At 51.3% G+C, this 23,486-nt stretch overlaps 1 protein-coding gene across 1 annotated transcript; it reads right to left on the bottom strand.

The window, feature by feature from the left end:
• Positions 1-1,463: 1,463 nt before the first annotated feature.
• Positions 1,464-21,332, bottom strand: COPZ1 (COPI coat complex subunit zeta 1). Its single transcript, XM_038752411.1, has 9 exons — positions 21,260-21,332; positions 5,886-5,954; positions 5,413-5,494; positions 4,902-4,993; positions 3,563-3,618; positions 3,225-3,302; positions 3,024-3,075; positions 2,112-2,150; positions 1,464-1,927 (listed from the first exon to the last, which is right to left on the bottom strand). The coding sequence occupies exons 1-9, from the start codon at positions 21,275-21,277 to the stop codon at positions 1,880-1,882; spliced, it is 534 nt and encodes a 177-aa protein (XP_038608339.1). The 5' UTR covers positions 21,278-21,332; the 3' UTR covers positions 1,464-1,879.
• Positions 21,333-23,486: the final 2,154 nt, after the last annotated feature.

The following is a 23,486-nucleotide window of genomic DNA, read 5'->3' as shown; positions in this document are numbered from 1 at the left end:
TTGTGTCTGTCTACGTGTTGGTTCAGTCACACATTCAGTTATCTGAATTCTGTTGGTGAATAATTTTATGTCCAGCTCCCCGGATGGAGTGGAAGCTTCCTGTGAACAGGGAAACGCACGTGTCACTTCTTTGGGTTGTACTGTCTTCTCAGTGCCTAGTACAGTGACCTACATCCAGCAGGCACTCCATAAATAGCCTTTTTTTTTTTTGGTAGTATTTAAGTGCTTACTAAATGCCAGGCACTGTGTTAAGCGCTAGGGTTGGGCACAGTCCCTGACCTACATGGGACTCACATTCTTGGTTGCTGCTATTTCCAGGCAGGGACCCAGAGCGGGGGCTGCCTGGGGTCTTCCAATGGGTGGGAAGTAGGAGCGATACAGAGATCACAGACACGAACGCCAAAGGACATAAGTCCGCAGGAATCAAGCCGGTCGGAATTCTGGCCCGTGGGTCCCGGATTGCAGCTTTTATTAGAGATAAGAGGTGGACGGAAGCAAGGAGAGCTAGCAGGGGGGTGCAGACCATAGGAACAGTGTCCCCTGACCCTCACTCGGTTTCCCCTCCTCTCCAATGGCCAGAAGTAGGCTGGAGCCTGGGGAAGGATCACCCCACAACTATCCTGCCAGCAGGGATGGGGAAGAGGCAGGTAGCCCGTGTCTAGGGTTGTGGGGAGGGGAAGGTGGTGGATAGCCAGGATGCAGGATATGTGGGGAAGGGGAGGAGGCGGCTAGTTGGCTTGTAGGGGTGTGGGAAAGGGGAAGAGGCGGATAGCTTCAATCGGGAGGAGGCAACTGGACGGACTGTGGGGCTGTGGGGAGGGGGAGGAGGTGGCTAGCCCGTGGTGGTGGGGGAAGCGATTAGCTGGTGTGCAGAGGGGTTTAAGGGGAGGGGGAGGAGGTGGCTAGCTGGCATGTGGGAATGGGGAAGAAGTGGCTAGTCTGGGGGGAGGAGGTGGCTACCCGGTGTGTGGGGTTGTGGAGAGGGGGAGGCGGCGACTACCTGGCTTGTGGGGTTGTGGGGCGGGGGAGGAGAGTCCAATGGGGCGTGTTTGGCGGTGGGGAGGGGGGACTGTCATAGCGGGGATGTGCGCTGGGCAGCTAAATAGATAAATCTCGTTAGCTCCGAACATATGCGGGCCCAAACCCAGCAGCCGCTCTGGCTCGCTCGATTGTACCCGATAACGGTGGGGTGAGGGCGCGGGGGGCTTCTTTAAGCCACGCTTGCGGTCTTCTGGAGCAGAGCTGGGGGCCCAGTCTGGGGGCTTCATACCCGCACGCGCAGGTGTGCGTCTCCTGGATACTAATGGCCCGGGCGAGGGAGGAGGCAGCCCCCATCCCCGTTCGCTGAGAGCGGTACATTAAGGTGGGGGGTGGGGAGGAGGTGAGAGAGAAATGATACCAGGTTGGGGAGGGGGGGCAGCTGGGAAAAGGAGGGGAGGGGCCACCTCACCACACAAAGGCAGTTAGAGTGGAAAGGGAGTTTTATTCTCCTCTTGCTGGACTGCACCGCCGCCCCCTCCCCCAGCCCGGCATTGGAGGCAGGGTGGAGGGGAGCCTGCCGCCTCACAATTCCCCAACCCTGCCAACCCAGACCCCACTGGCTCCCTCAGCCTGAGCCCCCAGGGGAGGCGAGGGTTAAGGCAGGGCTGCAGAGTGCAGGATGTAGCTCCTTCCCCCGGCTGGGGCCAGGCAAGGGCCCTCCTCTCTCCTCTGGGGGAGGCGCGGAGAATGGGGGGCGAGGGCGGCACACAGTGAACCTAAGGGCAACTGACCGGGTGGGGGGAGCGGATGAGGGGCCCCCCCTCCCGATCCCCGGGCTCGGCTGGGGTCCCCCAGGCCGGCGGACGAGGGAGGGAGGTGCGGGCATCTGGCTGGAACTTCACCGCAGCAGGGACCACTTGATCTGCTCCTTCGCTGACTGCAGCACCTGGGGAGACAGGTCAGGGGTCAGAGAGGGTGGGGGAGGGCTCAGGGTGGGCTTCACCTGGGGGTCCCCGTGGCAACCCCGGAGTTGTGCAGCAAAACTGACCACCTTGGACAGGGTAGAGCCGGGAACAACTGGGTCTAGGGCGCAGAGGGGCCTGGACAGAGCTGCCCGTTGGGGTACTGACCTGAGACACAGTCTGCTCTGTCAGGGGGACGTCTTCACCCTGCAACAGAGGGACGGTCCGTGGGGGCGGGGCCGGAGACAGAGGGCAAGGAATGCCATCCCTCCCCCCTCGGCTAAAGGGCCTGGCCAGTTTCTGACCCAGGGAGGTTATGGGCTGGCCAGTGGCCCCCTAAATCCACCCTCCCTTCTGAATTACCCTAAAGCCCCCAGCCCGGTTTGCCCGTCCATCCGCCCGCCAGCCCTGAGGTCGGAGCAGACTCCAAATCCCAGCTCCCCGAGTTGGGGGGAGAGGGGTACGGGGGTGGCCCTCGGGGGGAAGAGGGAGGTTTCTGCAGGATTGGCTGGGCGGTGGCAGCAACAGCGGCATGTTAATTCCGGGATATAAAGTGCTGCGACTGCAGCTGGGGAGGGGAAGGAGGCGGAGGGAGAGAGGGGGGTGTTCTGTGCACCGGGAGACATATGTTCAAGAAGATTAAACCAGGCTAACAGCCCCGTGGTGGGGAAGGCTGTAGTCCACGGGAGAAGGTGTTTGCCTGCTAAACAGCTTGGCCCTGTGCCCGCCTGGCAAAGGTCAGAGGTGGGACATGCTAAAATACGCCAGACGCCGGGGGCGGGGGGGGGGGTAGAACTCCTCCCCCACAGAAGGTCTGCACCTCCCCTGGCCCCCTTAACTTCCCACATTGCCTCCTCTGGCGGGGGGTACCCAGCTCAAATAATAATGATGGTATTTGTTAAGCGCTTACTATGGGCCAAGCACTGTTCTCAAAGGTCCTCATCTCAGCTGCTTCAGCCAGTATGGCGCAGCAAAGGGGACTGAGGTTAGAGCTGAGCAAAGGGTGCCAAGAGGTTGACGTGTGGTGGGCGGGGAGGCAGGACCCTTGCCCCTCAGCGGGGCGGACAAGGCACCCCTTACCCGTAGAGCCACTCTGTGCACCACCTGCTGCGGATCACTCTCCAGGACGACTCTGCAGAGACCAAGTGGAAACGTTGCGGTGTGGAGTTGGGGGGAGGGCCGGGGGCTAGGGCGGCCCGCCCCCTCCCCAACACGTCGACACCTCCCTGGAAGATGGAAGTTGGGGCAGCAGAGTGAGATGGCGGCTGGCCTGGGACTCACCCCCCATCCACGATTTCATCCACAGCCAGGAAGAGCCCTTCCATGTTCTCCAGCAGCGCCCGCTTCTCCACGTTCTTCCTGGGGGAGCCGGGGGGGGCCGGGTTAGTCGGAAGTGCCTGGCCCTCAAGCGTCCCCTTTGAATCCCCCCCATCCCAGATCCTCCCCAGATGCTGCCGCGACTCCTGCCTGCCGACCCCTCAGTCATCTCCTGCTTAGAGATGCTGAAAGAGGCCCCCAGGAGCCCGAGGCTTGCGGGAGGCGAAGGCATTTGGGGTGACGGTCCGTCACCTCTGGAAGGTAGAAAACCCCAGCCCCGGCCCCCGCTCGGCCCTGCTCACCTCAGCATCTGGCTCAGCGAGTCGAAGAGGCAGTTTAGGACGGCCATGAGCATCAGCTGGGGATGGGATGGGGCGGTATGAGCAGGAGGGGCCGCGGTCACCCCATGCCCGCCCGTCCACCCCCGCGGGATCCAGGCCACCCCAGCCGCCTCGCTGCTCTCCCTCCCTCCATCCCTCCCGGCCACATCCCCGAGGAGCAGGGCAGGCCTGTGACAAATCAAGGGACGGAGTCGGGGGGGAGGCTGGCTGTGGCTGGGGGTGGGGTCAGGCCAGGCCTGGTACCCGGCCTGCCCGGGTGGGTCAAGATTTTGACACCTGTCTACGTGTTTTGTTTTGCTGTCTGTCTCCCCCTTCCACACTGTGAGCCCATTGTTGGGTAGGGCCCGTCTCTGTTGCCGATTTGTACTTCCCAAGCGCTTAGTACAGTGCTCTGCACACAGTAAGCGCTCAATAAATACGACTGAACGAAGCCCTAAACCTGAGGTGCCCCTGGGGCTGGGCTGAGACCTGCTTGTCCCAGGCTGAGCTGGTGTGCACCTAGCCCAGCAGAGGATGTGTGGGGAGACAGGAGTGGTTCATAACAATAATTAACGATGCTATTTGTTAAACGCTTAGTATGTGCTAGGCACTGTACTAAGCGCTGGGGTGGATACAAGCAAATCGAGTTGGACACAGTTCTTGTCCCATGTGGGGCTCACGGCCTCAGGTCCCCATTTGACAGATGAAGTAACTGAGGCACAGAGGAAGTGAAGTGACTTGCCCAAGGTCACGCGGCAGAGCTGGGATTAGAACCCATGACCTCCCTGGCGTGTGCTTTTCCACCAGGCCAGACTGTTTCTCCATCTGACCAGCCCAGGGCCTCGGGTTGGGGGGACACACTGGTGGGCAACCCCTAGCCAGCTCTCTCCGATGGACCGGGTGGGGGGAATGCTGGGGGTGGAAGCCGACCCCCTGTTCTGGAGGTGGGGTCCGGCAAGCAGCCATCACATGACTGAGTGTCCTGGGGTCTCATGGGACCCTGAGTATGGGTTGGGGTGAGGGGCTGGGCCGGGGAGAAACTGGGGGCGGAAGCCAACCCCCGAATGTGGCGGTCGGGATGTTTGGTTTTGTTCTCTGTCTCCCCCTTTTAGACTGTGAGCCCACTGTTGGGTAGGGACTGTCTCTATATGTTGCCAATTTGTACTTCCCAAGCGCTTAGTCCAGTGCTCTGCACATAGTAAGCGCTCAATAAACACGACTGATGATGATGATGCTCCTCCTCCGAGTGTCCTGGGGTCTCGTGGGAGCCCGAGTGCGTGAGGGGGTGGAGGGGCAGGTGTTTTCGAGGAAGGGGCCTCACCTCATTCTCGAAGGAGCTGCCAATGACGTAAAAGTACAGGTCGATGCTGCTCTTGTATACCACCGTCAGGCCTTCCAGCAGCGCAATCTCGCCTGGGGGTGGGGGCCGGTGAGCCCAGGGAGGGGGCCCGCCGGCCCCCCTCTCCCTTTCCTCACCCCCCCCACTCCCTTCGCGGGGCTGGGCAGGGCCTCCTCGGGGGGTGAGGAGTGGCGGCCACTCGCCCGCCCGCCCGCGCGGTCACCTTTCCGGGTGCTGTCATTCACCTGCCTTAATGGATGCGGCACGCTAAATGGAGCCGCAGTTAAACCCGTCAGGCGAGGCCCATAAATCCCGGGTCCAGACAGCCTGCCCGCGGCCCGCCCCCACCGCCGCCTTATTCCCCCTCTCACGCTCTCCCCTCCTCATTACGCTTCTGAAGAGTTTGGGGGGGGGGTCCCAGTTGCCCCCCTCCCCGCCCCTCGCAGGGACCCCGAAGGGTGGAGAGGGGAGAGAAAGGGGAGGCGGGACGTACTGTCTGTCCGGTGGGTCTTGTTGAAAATGTTTTTCTCGAAGGCTTTCTGCTCCTTGACGCTGGGGTACGTGTCGTCGTAGTACTGAGGTTGGGGGGGGGGGAGAAGGGGAAGTCAGCGGATGTCGGGGGAAGCTGGGGTGGTGCGGGAATGGGTCCCTTTCCACCGCTTTCCCTCGCTGGGTTCTGGCGGCTCCCCCAGCTGAGGGGGCGTGGGCACGGGATGGCTGTTTCCGAAGGGCCTGGTTACAACCAATTATGGGGGATTGGTGGGGGACGTAGAGGGGGCATCTGGTGCATTCCACACTAATCTGTACCTGCTGATTGATTTATGCTGTGCCTGGTCCCTTGAAGCTGGAGGAATTTTGCAGAGAGGGAGAGGGCGAGGGAAGGGGCGGGCAGGAGTCCCCCAGGGGAGGGGGGGTGGGTGAGAGGTGGGGACCCCTGGGGAAGGGGGGTTTGAGGGGGTATCTCACCTTGGCGAAGAGGCGTTCCCCATCGTTATCCAGAATCAGGATGGCCTTGACCGTATACAGGGAGGGTTCCTGGAGAGACACAGACCCTCCTCATTAGAAGCACCTCAATCTGGGACCTTGGGAGGCTCGATATTCACCCCCACAGCATTTATGCACATATTGTTACATTACAGATTATAAATCATGTCCCCATTCCGATTAACGTCTGTCTCCCCCTCTAGACTGTAAGCCTGTTAGGGGCAGGGAATGGGTCCGCTAATTCTGTCGGATCGTACTCGCCTAATCGCTCAGCTCAGTGCTCTACACATAGTAGTAGTAGTAATAATAATAATCAATCAATCAATCAATCGTATTTATTGAGCGCTTACTGTGTGCACAGCACTGTACTAAGCACTTGGGAAGTACAAGTTGGCAACATATAGAGATAGTCCCTACCCAACAGTGGTCTCACAGTCTAATAATAATAGATTGTTAAGTGCTTACTACATGCCAAGCACTGTTCTAAGCGCCTGAGGGAGATACAAGGTAATCAGGTTGTCCCACGTGGGGCTCACAGTCTTAATCCCCATTTTAAAGATGAGGTCACTGAGGCACAGAGAAGTTAAGTGACTCACCCAAAGTCACATAGCTGATAAGTGGTGGAGCCGGAATTACATCCCGTGACCTCTAACTCCCAAGCCTGGGCTCTTTCCACTAAACCAAGCTGCTTAAGCGCTCAATAAATAACATTGACTGATTACCATCGACGGCCCCTGCCTCTCCCCTCTGCGACATTCTGCAGCCCATCTCCTTCCAGATCCAGCTGGGAGGGGGGGAAACTGGGAATTTGACTGAACCCAGGCTGGGTGGTGACGGGAAAGGTGGAAGGGCCCGGACCCAGGGGGTCTCAGGCCTGATGGGGGTGGGCGGCTACTCGATCCTGGAGCTGGGGAGGGGGTGGCCAGGAGGGAGCCCCTGAAGCACGAATGTGGAGACCCCGAAATGGAGGGGGCCTAGACTTGGCTGCCAAACCCCCTTCCCTGCCCCAACTTCTTCCCATCCCTCCCCCCCCCATCATCATCATCATCTCCCCAGGCCTGAGTCAGGGGCAGGGGGTGGGTGAACCCCCTTTTCTGCATGTGGGGATGCTGGCCCCAGGATCCCCCCTTCCCAACTGCTCCCCATCCCTCCCCAAAGGCCTGAGGCAGTGGCAGGGGACAGCCGAACCCTCTCCAGTGTGTGTGGGAACACTGGCCACGGCAGGCCACCCCCCCAATCAATCAATCGTATTTATTGAGCGCTTACTGTGTGCAGAGCACCGGGCTAAGCGCTTGGGAACTACAAATTGGCAACATATAGAGACAGTCCCTACCCAACAGTGGGCTCACAGGCTAAAAAGGGGAGACAGAGAACGAAACCAAACATTGCTCCCCAGGCCTGAAGCAGGGGGTGGGCAAATTCTCTCGTACTTCTGTGGGGATGCTGGCTGCCAGGCTCTCCCCCCTCCCCAACCGCTCCTCATGCCACCCCACAGGCCTGAGGCAGTGGCAGAGGGTGGGCAACCCCTCTCCGGCAAGTGTTGGCCGCCCAGTGACTCCTTTGTGGCCCCTTTGTGCTGAGCTGTCGCAGGGGAGACACAAAGAGATCCTTTCTCCCTCAGGCTGCAGCGGGGAGGGGGTCGTCCAGCCTCTCACACCTTTGCTGTTTAAGCGCAAGTCCTTACTGTGTGCATCAATTAATCAATCAATGGTATTTATCGAGCGCTTACTATGTGCAGAGCACCGGAGATTCCCGGAGGAATTCTTCCCTTTCACTCGGTCGATCAATCATTGGTATTTATCCAGTGCTTACTGTGTGCATCAGTTAATCAATCAATGGTATTTATCGAGCGCTTACTATGTGCAGAGCAGTCAGTCGATTATAATAATAACAACTGTGGTATTTGTTAAGCACTTACTATGTGCCAGGCGCTGTAACTAAGCAAATCGGTTTGGATACAGTCCCTGTCCCACATGGGGCTCACAGTCTTAACCCCGTTTTACAGCTGGGGTAACTGAGGCGTGAAGTGACTTCAATCAATCAATCAATTGTATTTATTGAGCGCTTACTGTGTGCAGAGCACCGTACTAAGCGCTTGGGAAGTCCAAGCTGGCAACAGATAGAGACAGTCCCTACCCAACAGTGGGCTCACAGTCTAGGCTCGCCCAAGGTCACACAGCAGACAAGTGGCGGAGTCGGTGGATCCAAGCGAATCGGGTTGGACACGGTCCGTGTCCCACATGAGGCTCACAGTCTCCATCCCCGTTGTTTTACAGTTGAGGTAACTGAGGCACGGAGAAGTGAAGTGACTTGCCCAAGACCACACAGCAGGCAACTGGCGGAGCAGGCATTAGAACCCAGGACTTCTGACTCCCAGTCCCGTGCCCTATCCGGTAGGCCACACTGCTTCTACAGATTATGTTGCCAACTTGTGCTTCCCAGGCGCTTAGTACAGTGCTCTGCACACAGTAAGCGCTCAATAAATACGATTGATTGATTGATTAATCAGGTTGGACGCGGTCCCTGCCCAAAATGAGATTCACGGCCTAAACAGGCGGACACCTGGGTTCTAATCGTGGCTCTGCCATTTGCCCTCCGTGCAAACTTCTCTGGGCCTCTGTGTCCTCATCTGTAAAATGGGGATGAAGTTCCCTGCTCGGCTTCTCACTCACACTGTGAGCTCCACGTGGTACTGGGACAGTTGTCCAATCTACTTCCATCATCATCATCATCGATCGTATTTATTGAGCGCTATGTGCACAGCACTGTACTAAGCGCTTGGGAAGTACAAATTGGCAACATATAGAGACGGTCCCTACCCAACAGTGGGCTCACAGTCTAATAAGATGTCATGTCTTACAGTGCTTAGGCACGAGGTGCTTAGCCAATATCGCCACTGTTTTTATTATTTGCAAAAGACAGGTGAGGGAGTGAGGAGCAGGCCTGTAACAGGGCCTAATGGTTACAGCACAGGCCTTGGAGTCAGAATAATAATAATGATGAGGGTATTTGTTAAACATTTACTATGGGCCAAGTCCTCAATCAATCAATCAATCGTATTTATTGAGCGCTTACTATGTGCAGAGCACTGTAGTAAGCGCTTGGGAAGTACAAACTGGCAACACATAGAGACAGTCCCTACCCAACCGTGGGCTCACAGTCTAAAAGGGGGAGACAGAGAACAAAACCAAACATACCAACAAAATAAAATAAATAGGATAGAAATGTACAAGTAAAATAAATAAATAGAGTAATAAATATGTACAGCCATATATACATATATACAGGTGCTGTGGGGAAGGGAAGGAGGTAAGATGGGGGGATGGAGAGGGAGGGAGGACAAGTCCTCCTGACTTTGTGTCCAAAAGATCATCATCAATCGTATTTATTGAGCGCTTACTATGTGCAGAGCACTGTACTAAGTGCTTGGGAAGTACAAACTGGCAACACATAGAGACAGTCCCTACCCAACCGTGGGCTCACAGTCTAAAAGGGGGAGACAGAGAACAAAACCAAACATACCAACAAAATAAAATAAATAGGATAGAAATGTACAAGTAAAATAAATAAATAGAGTAATAAATATGTACAGCCATATATACATATATACAGGTGCTGTGGGGAAGGGAAGGAGGTAAGATGGGGGGATGGAGAGGGAGGGAGGACAAGTCCTCCTGACTTTGTGTCCAAAAGATCATCATCAATCGTATTTATTGAGCGCTTCCTATGTGCAGAGCACTGTACTAAGCGCTAAGATGCTCATCTAAGTCGGGTCACTCGGCCTTCCAAAGACCGCTTTGGTTTAATTGGCTCTAAAATCCATGTGTTTGTCTTTCGGGCCATCCATGGTATTCGCCCAAAGCCTTCTCCATCGCCACACTTCGAAAGAATCGATGTTCTTTCTATCCCGCTTTTTCACTGTCCAGCTTTCGGATCCATGTGTTGTCCCTGGAAACACCAGAGGTGACAATTTGTATTTTTGTACCCTAATTATTATTATGATAAGCGCTCGGTAGTACAGTTGTACAGTGCTCTGCACATAGTAAGCGCTCAATAAATACGATTGATGATGATGATGATGATGATAGTACTCTGCGCGGAGTATAAGCAGGGAATGTGGCTGTTTATTGTTGTATTGTACTCTCCCAAGCGCGCGCTTAGCACAGTGCTCTGCACACAGTAAGCGCTCTGTGGCTTAGTGGAAAGAGCACGGGTTTGGGAGTCAGAGGACGTGGGTCTAACCCCGGCTCCGCCACTTGTTTGTTGCTGTGTGACCTTGGACAAGTCACTTAAGAGAAGCACTTTTTAGACTGTGAGCCCGCTGTGGGGTAGGGACTGTCTCTATACGTTGCCAACTTGGACTTCCCAAGCGCTTAGTCCAGTGCTCTGCGCACAGTAAGCGCTCAATAAATACGACTGATGATGATGAGAAGCAGCATGGGTCAGTGGAAAGAGCACAGGCTTGGGAGTCAGAGATCATGGGCTCTAATCCCGGCTCTGCCACTTGTCAGCTGTGTGACTTTGGGCAAGTTACTTAGCTTCTCTGTGCCTCAGTTCCCTCATCTGTGGATTAAGACTGTGAGCCCCACGTGGGACAACTTGATCACCTGATATCCTCCCCAGGGCTTAGAACAGTGCTTTGCACACAGTAAGCACTTAACAAATGCCATCATTATTATTATAATACTGTATATATGTTTGTACATATTTATTACTCTATTTATTTTACTTGTACATATCTATCCTATTTATTTTATTTTGTTAGTATGTTTGGTTTTGTTCTCTGTCTCCCCCTTTTAGACTGTGAGCCCACTGGTGGGTAGGGACCGTCTCTAGATGTTGCCAATTTGTACTTCCCAAGCGCTTAGTCCAGTGCTCTGCACATAGCGCTCAATAAATACGATTGATGATGATGATGATGATGATTATCCTCTATGCCTCAGTTACCTCCTCAGTAAAATGGGGATTAGGACTGTGAGCCCCATGTGGGACAACCTGATTACCTTGTATCTACCCCAGTGCTTAGAACACTGCTTGGCACATAGTAAGCGCTTAACAAATGCCATAATTATTATTAAATCCGATTGAATGAACGAATGAATCAACTTGTACTTCCCAAGCGCTTAGTACAGTGCTCTCTGCACACAGTAAGCGCTCAATAAATACGATTGAATGAATGAATAAAGAACTCAATAAATACGATTGACTGATGGACGGTCAAGGGATTCCAATCCGGAGGCACGGGGACCGTCCCCCTTCTAGACTGTGAGCCCATTGTTGGGTAGGGACTGTCTCTATCTGTTGCCAAATTGTACTTTTCAAGAGCTTAGTAGGAGCATGGCTTGGTGGAAAAAGCACAGGCTTGGGAGTCAGAGGTTGTGGGTTCTAATTCCGACTCCCCCACTTAGCTGTGTGACTTTGGTTAAGCCACTTAACTTCTCTGGGCCTCAGTGACCTCATCTATAAATGAGGATTAAGGCTGTGAACCGCACGTGGGGCAACCAAATTACCTTGTCTCTACCCTAGTGCTTAGAACAGTGCTTGGCACATAGTAAGTGCTTAACAAATACCATCATCATCATTAGTCCAGTGCTCTGCACACAGTAAACGCTCAATAAATACGACTGATGAAGCAGCGTGGCTCAGTGGAAAGAGCACGGGCTTTGGAGTCGGAGGTCATGGGTTCAAATCCCAACTCCACCAATTGTGAGACTTTGGGCAAGTCACTTCATTTCTCTGTGCCTCATTTCCCTCATCTGTAAAATGGGGATTAAGACTGTGAGCCCCCCGTGGGACAACCTGATCACCTTGTAACCTCCCCAGCGTTTAGAACAGTGCTTTGCACATAGTAAACGCTTAATAAATGCCATGATTATTATTATTATTAAGACTGTGAGCCCCACATGGGGACAACCCAATCACCTTGTATCCCCCCCGAGCGCTTAGAATGTGCTTCGCACATAGTAAGCGCTTAACAAGTACCACCGTTATTATTATGATGATGAATGTGAGCCCGTTGTTGGGTAGGGACCGTCTCTATATGTTGCCAACTTGTACTTCCCAAGAGCTTATTACAGTGCTCTGCACACAGTTAAGCACTCCATAAATACCCCCATCCCCCAAGCCTTACCTCCTTCCCTTCCCCACAGCACCTGTATATATGTTTGTACGTATTTATTACTCTATTTTACTTGTACATATTCTATTTATTCTATGTTGTTAATATGTTTTGTTTTGTTCTCTGTCTCCCCCTTCTAGACTGTGAGCCCACTGTTGGGTAGGGACTGTCTCTACATGTTGCCAACTTGGACTTCCCAAGCGCTTAGTACAGTGCTCTGCACAAAGTAAGCGCTCAATAATATGTTTTGTTCTCTGTCTCCCCCTTCTAGACTGTGAGCCCACTGTTGGGTAGGGACTGTCTCTATGTGTTGCCAACTTGTACTTCCCAAGCACTTAGTACAGTGCTCTGCACACAGTAAGTGCTCAATAAATACTATTGAATGAATGAATGAATGAAATGCAACTGAATGAATGAATCATCCCTTCTAGACTGTGAGCCCGCTGTAGGGTGGGGACCGTCTCTATGTGTTGCTGACATGTCCTTCCCAAGCGCTTTAGTACAGTGCTCTGCACACAGTAAGCGCTCAATAAATACGACTGATTGATTGTACATATTTATTCTATTTATTTTATTTTGTTAATATGTTTTGATTTGCTTTCTGTCTCCCCCTTCTAGACTGTGAGCCCCGCTGTTGGGTAGGGACCGTCTCTAGATGTTGCCAACTTGTACTTCCCAAGCGCTTAGTCCAGTGCTCTGCACACAGTAAGCACTCAATAAATACGATTGAATGAATGAATGAAATACGACTGAATGAATGAATCATCCGTTCTAGACTGTGAGCCCGCTGTTGGGTAGGGACCGTCTCTATGTGTTGCCGACTTGTCCTTCCCAAGCACTTCAGTACAGTGCTCTGCACACTGTAAGCGCTCAATAAATACGATTGAATGAATGAATACGATTGAATGAATGAATGAATAAATATGATTGAATGAATGAATGAATACGATTGAATGAATGAATTCAAGCCCTACTGAGAGCTCACCTCCTCCAGGAGACCTTCCCAGACTGAGCCCCTTCCTTCCTCTCCCCCTCGTCCCCCTCTCCATCCCCCCATCTTACCTCCTTCCCTTCCCCACAGCACCTGTATATATGTATATATGGTTGTACATATTTATTACTCTATTTATTTATTTATTTTACTTGTACATTTCTATCCTATTTATTTTATTCTGTTGGTATGTTTGGTTCTGTTCTCTGTCTCCCCCCTTTTAGACTGTGAGCCCACTGTTGGGTAGGGACTGTCTCTATATGTTGCCAATTTGTACTTCCCAAGCGCTTAGTACAGTGCTCTGCGCATAGTAAGCGCTCAATAAATACGATTGATTGATTGATTGAGCCCGCTGCTGGGTAGGGACCGTCTCTAGAGGTTGCCAACTTGTACTTCCCAAGCGCTTAGTACAGTGCTCTGCACACAGTGAGCGCTCAATAAATACGATTGAATGAATGAGTGAATGAATGAATGAAATGCAACCGAATGAATGAATCGTCCCTTCTAGACTGTGAGCCCGCTGCAGGGTGGGGACCGTCTCCATGTGTTGCCGACTTGTCCTTCCCAAGTGCTTTAGTCCAGTGCTCTGCACACTGTAAGCGCTCAATAAATACGATTGGGTGAATGAATGAATAAATAAATACGACTGAATGAATGAATTAATAAATACGATTGAATGAATGAATGAATGAATGAATGAATGAATGGATGGATGGAGGGAGGGCCAGAACCCTCCCCCCCGCACTTCCTCACTTGGCCGAGAGGCGGCAGTCGTGAGGCGGCTCCCCCCCGCCAGCCCCCTCCCGGGGGGGGCGTCTGCGCATGCGCTCTCGCGAGGGGGCAGGGTATAAAAGCGCGGGCGCCTCAGCTTCCCGCCATTAAGGGCGGCCCGGGCCCTGTGAGGCGGGCGGGCGTCGCCGCTTCAGGCCTTCCCATCGTTTTATTTGACGTGTCAATAAATTAAACTCCAATCAATTAAATGCGGTGTGCACTCCCGCAGATGGCCGTGCCCGACACCGGCGCAATCACAATAAAAAGTTTGATGGGCGCCGGGGCCCCCAGGCTTGGCAGGCGGCTTAGGCCGCGGCCGGGAAATTGATGCGGTTGACCATCAATCAATCAATCAATCGTATTTATTGAGCGCTTACTGTGTGAAGAGCACTGGACTAGGCGCTTGGGAAGTCCAAGTTGGCAACATCTAGAGACAGTCCCTACCCAACAGTGGGCTCACGGTCTAGAAGAGGGGGACAGAGAACAAAACCAAACATACTAACAAAATAAAATCAATCGTATTTATTGAGCGCTTACTGTGTGCAGAGCACTGGACTAAGCGCTTGGGAAGTCCAAGTTGGCAACATATAGAGACAGTCCCTACCCAACAGTGGGCTCACGGTCTAAAAGGGGGGAGACGGAGAACAAAACCAAACATACTAACAAAATGAAATAAATAGAATAGGTATGTACAGGTAAAATAAATAGAGTGATAAATATGTACAAACATATAGACATATATACAGGTGCTGTGGGGAAGGGAAGGAGGTAAGATGGGGATGGAGAGGGGGACGTGGGGGAGAAATTGAATTGACAGTGGGCTCACCGTCTAAAAGGGGGAGACGGAACAAAACCAAGCATACTAACAAAATAAAATGAATAGATATGTACAAGTAAAATAAATAGAGTAATAAATATGTACAAACATATTTACATATATACAGGTGCTGTGGGGAAGGGAAGGAGGTAAGATGGGGGGATGGTGAGGGGGACGAGGGGGGGAAATTGATGCGGGCGACCATCTTCCTGACGAGATGGCCACGGGGGCCGAAGGCGCAGCTGGCCCCGAGCCTGCCGGCCACCAATCAATCAATCAATCAATCGTATTTATTGAGCTTTTACTGTGTGCAGAGCACTGGACTAGGCGCTTGGGAAGTACAAGTTGGCAACATATAGAGACAGTCCCTACCCAACAGTGGACTCACAGTCTAAACGGGGGAGACAGAGAACAAAACCAAACCACTAACAAAATAAAATAAATAGAATAGATATGTACAAGTAAAATAGAGTAATAAATATGTACAAACATATATACAGGTGCTGTGGGGAAGGGAAAGAGGTACAATGAGGGGGATGGAGAGGGGGACGAAGGGGAGAAATTGAATTGAGAGGGGGGAAATTGATGCGGGCAACCATCTTCCTGAAGAGATGACCACGGGGGCCGAAGGCGCAGCGGGCCCCGGGCCTGCCGGCCACCAGATGAGAGCGTGCTGGGAAATCAATCAATCAATCGTATTTATTGAGCGCTTAATATGTGCAGAGCACTGTACTAAGCGCTTGGGAAGTCCAAGTTGGCAACATATAGAGACAGTCCCTACCCAACAGTGGGCTCACAGTCTAAAACGGGGGGACAGACAACAAAACCAAACATACTAACAAAATGAAATAAATAGAATAGATATGTACAAGTAAAATAAATAGAGTAATAAATATGTACAAACATATAGACATATAGACAGGTGCTGTGGGGAAGGGAAGGAGGTAAGATGGGGGGATGGAGAGGGGGACGAGGGGGAGAAATTGAATTGGGGGGGGAAGCTCAGTCTAAAAGGGGGAGACGGAGAACAACACCAAACATACTAACAAAATAAAATAAATAGAATAGATATGTACAAGTGAAATAGAGTAATAAATATGTACAAACATATATACAGGTGCTGTGGGGAAGGGAAGGAGGTAAGATGGGGGGGATGGAGACGGGGACGAAGGGGAGAAATTGAATTGAATTGTGAGGGGGAAATTGATGCGGGCGACCATCTTCCTGACGAGATGGCCACGGGGGCCGAAGGCGCAGCTGGCCCCGGGCCTGCGGGCCACCAGATGAGAGAGCACAGGGGACTTAATGTAATTGCATTGCCCGCCACCTCCGAGCCCAGTGCCAAAGGAATTAAGCAAAAACCCCATTAAGTTGATTGAGGTGCCCCGGGGCAGGGGGCGGCTCTGACCCTCCAGAAGCATCCAGCCCCTGCCCCCTCCTCCCCCCCACCCCCGGTTCCCCGGCCCCTGGCTAATGGCTAAGGGGTGAAGGGTGCCATCAATCAATCAATCAATCAATCGCATTTATTGAGCGCTCACTGTGTGCAGAGCACTGTACTAAGCGCTTGGGAAGTCCAAGTTGGCAACATATAGGGACAGAGACACGCTGGAGAAGCAGCGTGGCTCACTGGAAAGAGCACAGGCTTTGGAGTCAGTGGTCAGGGGTTCAAATCCCAGCTCTGCCAATTGTCAGCTGTGTGACTCTGGGCAAGTCACTTCACTTCTCTGGGCCTCAGTTACCTCATCTGTAAAATGGGGATTGACTGTGAGCCCCCTGTGGAACTACATGATCGCCTTGTAACCTCCCCAGCGCATAGAACGGCGCTTTGCACATAATAAGCGCTTAATAAATGCCATTATTAGTATTATTATTACCCAAGGCCACACAGCAGACAAGTGGCGGAGCCGGAATTAGAACCCTATGACCTTCCAACTCCCGGGCCCATGCTCTGTCCACTACGCCAGGCTGCTTCCCAATCAACACACACTCAACACACACACACACGTTTCACAGCAGATGAGTGGAGGAGTGGGATTAGAACCCAAGTCCTTCTGACTCCCAAGCCCAGTTCTATCTGAGACTGCCGACCGAGGGTGGAAGATGGTGGGGGGATCTCGGAGGAAAGATGCCAGGCGCCTGGTACCTGTATATATGTTTGTATATATTTGTTACTCTATTTATTTATTTTGCTTGTACCTATCTATTCTATTTATTTTATTTTGTTAGTATGTTTGGTTTTGTTCTCTGTCTCCCCCTTTTAGACTGTGAGCCCACTGTTGGGTAGGGACTGTCTCTATATGTTGCCAACTTGGACTTCCCAAGCGCTTAGTACAGTGCTCTGCACACAGTAAGTGCTCAATAAATATGATCGATTGATTGATTGATTCGGGTTGAAGGCTGGAGGGTAGGATGTGGGGGCTTGGGCGGGGGTGCTCAAGGAAAGAAGGCCAAGGTGGGGTGCTGGAGGGCTTGGGTGGCTGATTCCCAGAGAAAGATTCTCCTCTGGAGGAGAAACCCTCACTAGTTATCCTGTCCCCTCTCAGGCCCGGGCGCCAGATTCGGGGGAAATAGAGAGGACAGATACTTCCACTCTCTAGCGAGAGGTTTCCGCCAGAATCAATCAATCACGTATTTATTGAGCACTTACTGTGCGCAGAGCACTGTACTATGAGCTTGAGAGAGTATAACAGAGTTGGGAAAACATTCCCTGCCTACAACGAGAAGCATCGTGGCATAGGGGATTGCGCCCGGGCATCGGAAGGACTTGGGTTCTAATTCTTGGGTTCTAATTCAGAGAAGCAGCGTGGCTCAGTGGAAAGGGCACGGGCTTTGGATTCAGAGGTTATGGGTTCAAAGCCCGGCTCCACCAATTGTCAGCTGTGTGACTTTGGGAAAGTCACTTCACTTCTCAGGGCCTCAGTTACCTCATCTGTAAAATGGGGATGAAGAATGTGAGCCCCCCATGGGACAACCTGATCAGTTTGTAACCTCCCCAGCGCTTAGAACAGTGCTTTGCACATAGTAAGTGCTTAATAAATGCCATCATTATTATTATTATTAATTCTGGCTCCCTCACATCTGCTGTGTGACGTCAGTCAAGTCACTTCAATTCTCTGTGCCTCAGCTGCCTCACCTGTATAATGGGAAGTAAGACTGTGGAAAGGACAGTGTCCAACCTGATTAGCTTGTATCTACCTCAGCGCTTGGTACAATGCCTGGCACATAAACAATCACACTTCTTCAAAGCCCCACTGAAGGCTCACCTCCTCCAGGAGGCCTTCCCAGACTAAGCTCCCCCTTTATTCAGCTTCCCCACGCCCCCACTTCGCCCTGACTTGCTCCCTTTGATCTACCCCCTCCCAGCCCCACAGCACTTGTGTATACATGTACATATCTGTAATTCTATTTATTTATTCATTCATTCATTCAATTCATTCAATCGTATTTATTGAATGCTGTGTGCAGAGCACTGTACTAAACGCTTGGAAAGTACAGTTTGTCAACAGATAGACAATCCCTACCCAACAATAAGCTCTCAGTCTAGAAGGGGGAGACAAGACAACAAAACTAGGAGACAGGCATCAATAGCATCAAAATAGATAAATATAATTTACATACACACCCTTAATAAAATAAATAGAATAACAAATTTGCACAAATATACACAATTGCTGTGGGGCAGGGACGGGAGTAGAGCAGAGGGAGGGATTAGGGGTGATGGGGAGGGGAGGAGAAGCAGAGGAAAAGGGAAGCTCAGTGTGGGAAGGCCATTTATATTAATGCCTGTTTTACGTGTTCTGATGTGTGTACATATATCTCTAATTCTATTTATTTATATAGATGCTATTGATGCCTGTTTGCTTGTTTTGATGTCTGTCTCCCCCATTCCAGACTGTGAGCCCACTGTGGGCAGGGATTGTCTTTGTCGCTGAATTGTACTTTCCAAGCGCTTAGTACAGTGCTCTGCGCACAGTAAGCACTCAATAAACACTATTGAATGAATGAAGCGCTTAAATATCATTTTTAAAGACGCTAACAGCCTAGAGGGGACTAGAGACTCCCCCGACCTGGGTCGGGACAGCCTCTTCTGGATGGAGGTAGGGGGGCCTGGTCAGACCAGTTGAGGGAAGAGAAAAAAGAGGAGAGCACTGATTAAGGGAACCCAATTGGGGTAGGGGTCTGCCCCTTTTATACCCCTTCTGCTCTTCTACCTCCCCCGAAGCGGGCCGGGCGGGCCCCGGGCAAGCTGGGAAGGGGCCCTGGGTTGCCAAACCCAGAAGTGACGTGTCCACGAGTGGCTCAAAACCACACACGGGTCTGGAAACCAAGCTGGCTCTACCCACGACCTCTGGCCCCTGGCTGCAAGTAGGCCCGGGCGATCAGTTCCCTCATCTGTAAAATGGGGATTAAGACTGTGAGCCCCCCGTGGGACAACCTGACCACCTTGTAACCTCCCCAGCGCTTAGAACAGTGCTCTGCACATAGTAAACGCTTAATAAGTGCCATCATTATTATTATTTATTAAGGTGATCAGGTTGTCCCACGGGGGGCTCAGTCTTCATTCCCATTTTACAGATGAGGTCACTGAGGCCCAGAAAAGTGAAGTGACTCACCCAAAGTCACCCAGCTGACAATTGGCGGGGCTGGGATTTGAACCCATGACCTCTGACTCCAAAGCCCGTGCTCTTTCCACTGAGCCACGCTCCTTCTCTGTTGTTGGGTAGGGACTGTATCTGTTGCCGAATTGTACTTTCGAAGCGCTTAGTCCGCTTAGCCCCCTCCTTCCTCTCCATCCCCCCGTCTTACCTCCTTCCCTTCCCCACAGCACCTGTATATATGTTTGTACATATTTATTACTCTATTTATTTACTTATTTATTTTACTTGTACATATCTATTCTATTTATTTTGTTAATATGTTTGGTTTTGTTCTCCGTCTTCCCCTTCTAGACTGTGAGCCCACTGTCGGGTAGGGACTGTCTCTATATGTTGCCAACTTATACTTCCCAAGCGCTTAGTATAGTGCTCTGCACACAGTAAGCGCTCAATAAATACGATTGATTGATTAGTCCGGTGCCCTGCACACAGTCGGCGTTCAATAAATGCGCGTTGTTGGGCAGGGGCCGTCTCTGTCGGCCGACTTGTACTTCCCAAGCGCTCAGTCCAGCACACAGTCAGCGCTCAATAAATACGATTGAATGAACAAGTTTTGCACCGCGGCCCTCTCTGTGGCCAAGCCCGGGACTGGGTCACTCACTCAATCAATCAATCGTATTTATTGAGCGCTTACTGTGTGCAGAGCACTGTACTAAGCGCTTGGGAAGTACAAGTTGGCAACACATAGAGGCAGTCCCTACCCAGCAGTGGGCTCACAGTCTAAAAGGGGGAGACAGAGAACAAAACCAAACATACTAACAAAATAAAATAAATAGAATAGATATGTACAAGTAAAATAAATAAGTAAATAGAGTAATAAATATGTACAAACATATATACATATATACAGGTGCTGTGGGGAAGTACAAGTTGGCAACATATAGGGACAGTCCCTACCCAACAGTGGGCTCACAGTCTAAAAGGGGGAGACAGAGAACAAAACCAAACATACTAACAAAATAAAATAAATAGAATGGATATGTACAAGTAAAATGAATAGAGTAATAAATATGTACAAACATATATACAGGTGCTGTGGGGAAGGGAAGGAGGTAAGATGGGGGGGATGGAGAGGAAGGAAGGGGCTCAGTCTGGGAAGGCCTCCTGGAGGAGGTGAACTCTCAGTAGGGCCTTGAAGGGAGGCGTTGTTGGGTAGGGGCCGTCGCTATCTGTTGGCCGACTTGGACTTCATCATCATCAATCGTATTTATTGGGCGCTTACTGTGTGCAGAGCACTGTACTAAGCGCTTGGGAAACACAAGTTGGCAACATACAATAATAATAATGGCATTTTTTAAGCCCTTACCATGTATTTATTGAGCGCTTACTGTGTGTAAAGCACTGTACTAAGCGCTTGGGAGAATACAGTATAATAATAATAATAATAATAATAATGGCATTTGTTAAGCGCTTACTATGTGCAAAGCACTGTTCTAAGCGCTGGGGGGATACAAGGTGATCAGGCTGTCCCACAGGGGGCTCACAGTCTTCATCCCCATTTTACAGATGAGGGAACTGAGGCCCAGAGAAGCGAAGCGACTTGCCCAAAGTCACACAGCTGACAAGCGGCAGAGCCGGGATACAGTCCCTACCCAACAGTGGGCTCACGGTCTAAAAGGGGGAGACAGAGAACAAAACCAAACATACTAACAGAATAAAATAAATAGAATAGATACGTACAAGTAAAATAAATAGAGTAATAAATATGTACAAACATATATACAGGTGCTGTGGGGAAGGGAAGGAGGTAAGATGGGGGGGGGGGGGGGGGAGGAAGGAAGGGGCTTCCCAAGCGCTCAGTCCAGCACACAGTCAGCGCTCAATAAATACGATTGAATGAACAAGTTTGGCACCGTGGCCCTCTCTGTGGCCAAGCCCGGGAGCGGGTCACTCGGCCTCGGGGGCTACGCGAGCCCGAGGCTTCAGGCCCCGCACTAGGCCGCAAAGACGGGCCCGAGGTCTCCGCTTACGCCCCCCGGCCCCGTCCCAGCTTCGGCTTCCTACCAGCATCAGCGACTCCATCTTGCCCCGCAGCTGGTGCCGACGTGGAGCCGCGCCGCCGCTGACGCCGCTGATTGGTCGAAGGCCCCCACAAGACCCGCCCCCGCCGGACCGATCAGCGCTCCTATTGGCGGAGGCTAAAGGTGACGTTTGATGGGTAGCTCGGCCTCCCCGTGAGGAGACGAAGGTCGCGCGGCCCAGGGCGGGACGGCCGAGGGGCTGGGGGTTGTTTCCATGGAGATAATAATAAGAAGAATAATAATAATTGGCCTTTGTTTGTTTGTTTTTGTTTTTTGGCATTTGTTAAGCGCTTTCTATGTGCAAAGCACTGTTCTAAGCGCTGGGGGGGGGATACAAAGTGATCCGGTTGTCCCATGTGGGGTTCGCAGTCTTAATCCCCATTTTACAGATGAGGTAACTGAGGCTCAGAGAAGTTAAGTGACTTGCCCAAGGTCACACAGCAGACACGTGGCGGAGTTGGGATACGAACCCATGACCTCTGACTCCAAAGCCCGGGCTCTTTCCACTGAGCCACGCTGCTTTTCTGGGGATGCGGTAATAATAATAATAATAATAATAATAATAATAGCATTTATGGGTAGGGACTGTCTCTTTGTTGCCCACTTGTACTTCCCAAGCGCTTTGTACAGTGCTCTGCACACAGGAAGCGCTCAATAAATACGATTGATGAATTGATTGATTGATTAAGCGCTTACCATGTGCAAAGCACTGTTCTAAGCGCTGGGGAGGATACAGGGTGATCAGGTTGTCCCCTGTGGGGCTCACAGTCTTAATCCCCATTTTACAGATGAGGTAACTGGGGCACAGAGAATAATAATAATAATAATAATAATGGCATTTGTTAAGCGCTTACTATCATCATCATCATCATCAATCGTATTTATTGAGTGCTTACTATGTGCAGAGCACTGTTCTAAGCGCTGGGGGGGATACAGGGTGATCAGGTTGTCCCATGTGGGGTTCACAGTCTTAATCCCCATTTTACAGATGAGGTAACTGAGGCACAGAGAATAATAATGATAATAATAATGGCATTTGCTAAGCGCTTACTATGTGCAGAGCACTGTTCTAAGCGCTGGGGGGGATACAGGGTGATCAGGTTGTCCCATGTGGGGCTCACAGTCTTAATCCCCATTTTACAGATGAGGTAACTGGGGCACAGAGAATAATAATAATAATAATAATAATAATAATAATGACATTTGTTAAACGCTTACTATGTGCAGAGCATTGTTCTAAGCGCTGGGGGGGATACAAGGTGATCAAGTTGTCCCACGTGGGGCTCACAGTCTTAGTCCCCATTTTACAGATGAAATAACTGAGGCTCAGAGAAGTTAAGTGACTTGCCCAAGGTCACACAGCAGACATGTGGCAGAGCCAGGATTCGAACCCATGACCTCTGACTCCAAAGCCCTTGCTCTTTCCACTGAGCCACGCTGCTTCTCTGGGGACGAGGTAATAATAATAATAATAATGATGATGATGATGAAGATGATGATGACATTTATGCGTAGCGACTGTCTCTATATGTTGCCAACTTGTACTTCCCAAGCGCTTCGCACAGTGCTCTGCACATAGTAAGTGCTCAATAAATATGATTGATTAATTGATTGATTGAGTAAGCACTTACTATGTGCAAAGCACTGTTCTAAGCGCTGGGGAGGTTACAAGGTGATCAGGTTGTCCCACGTGGGGCTCACAGGTTTCATCCCCATTTTACAGACGAGGGAACTGAGGCCCAGAGAAGTTACGTGACTTGCCCAAAATCACACAGCTGACAATCGGCGGAGCCTGGATTTGAACCCATGACCTCTGACTCCAAAGTCCGTGCTCTTTCCACTGAGCAACGCTGCTTCTCTATAATAATAATAATAATAATAATAATGGTATTTATTAAGTGCTTACTATGTGCAAAGCACTGTTCTAAGCGTTGGGAGGATACAAGGTAATCAGGTTGTCCCACGGAGGGCTCACAGTCAATGCCCATTTTACAGATGAGGGAACTGAGGCACAGAGAAGTGAAGTGATTTCAATTGAAGTGAATCAATTGTACAAGTTGGCAACATATAGAGACGGTCCCTACCCAACAGTGGGCTCACAGTCACACAGCTGACAGTTGGCAGAGTAGGGATTTGAACCCATGACCACTGACTCCAAAGCCCAGGCTCTTTTCCACTGAGCCACGCTGCTTCTCCAATAATAATAACAG

The sequence above is a fragment of the Tachyglossus aculeatus genome, chromosome 10, assembly GCF_015852505.1.
Source record: "Tachyglossus aculeatus isolate mTacAcu1 chromosome 10, mTacAcu1.pri, whole genome shotgun sequence".
Lineage (NCBI taxonomy): Eukaryota > Metazoa > Chordata > Mammalia > Monotremata > Tachyglossidae > Tachyglossus > Tachyglossus aculeatus.
The sequence above is the reverse complement of the archived record's forward strand: the minus strand, read 5'-3'. Positions and strand labels throughout refer to the sequence as shown.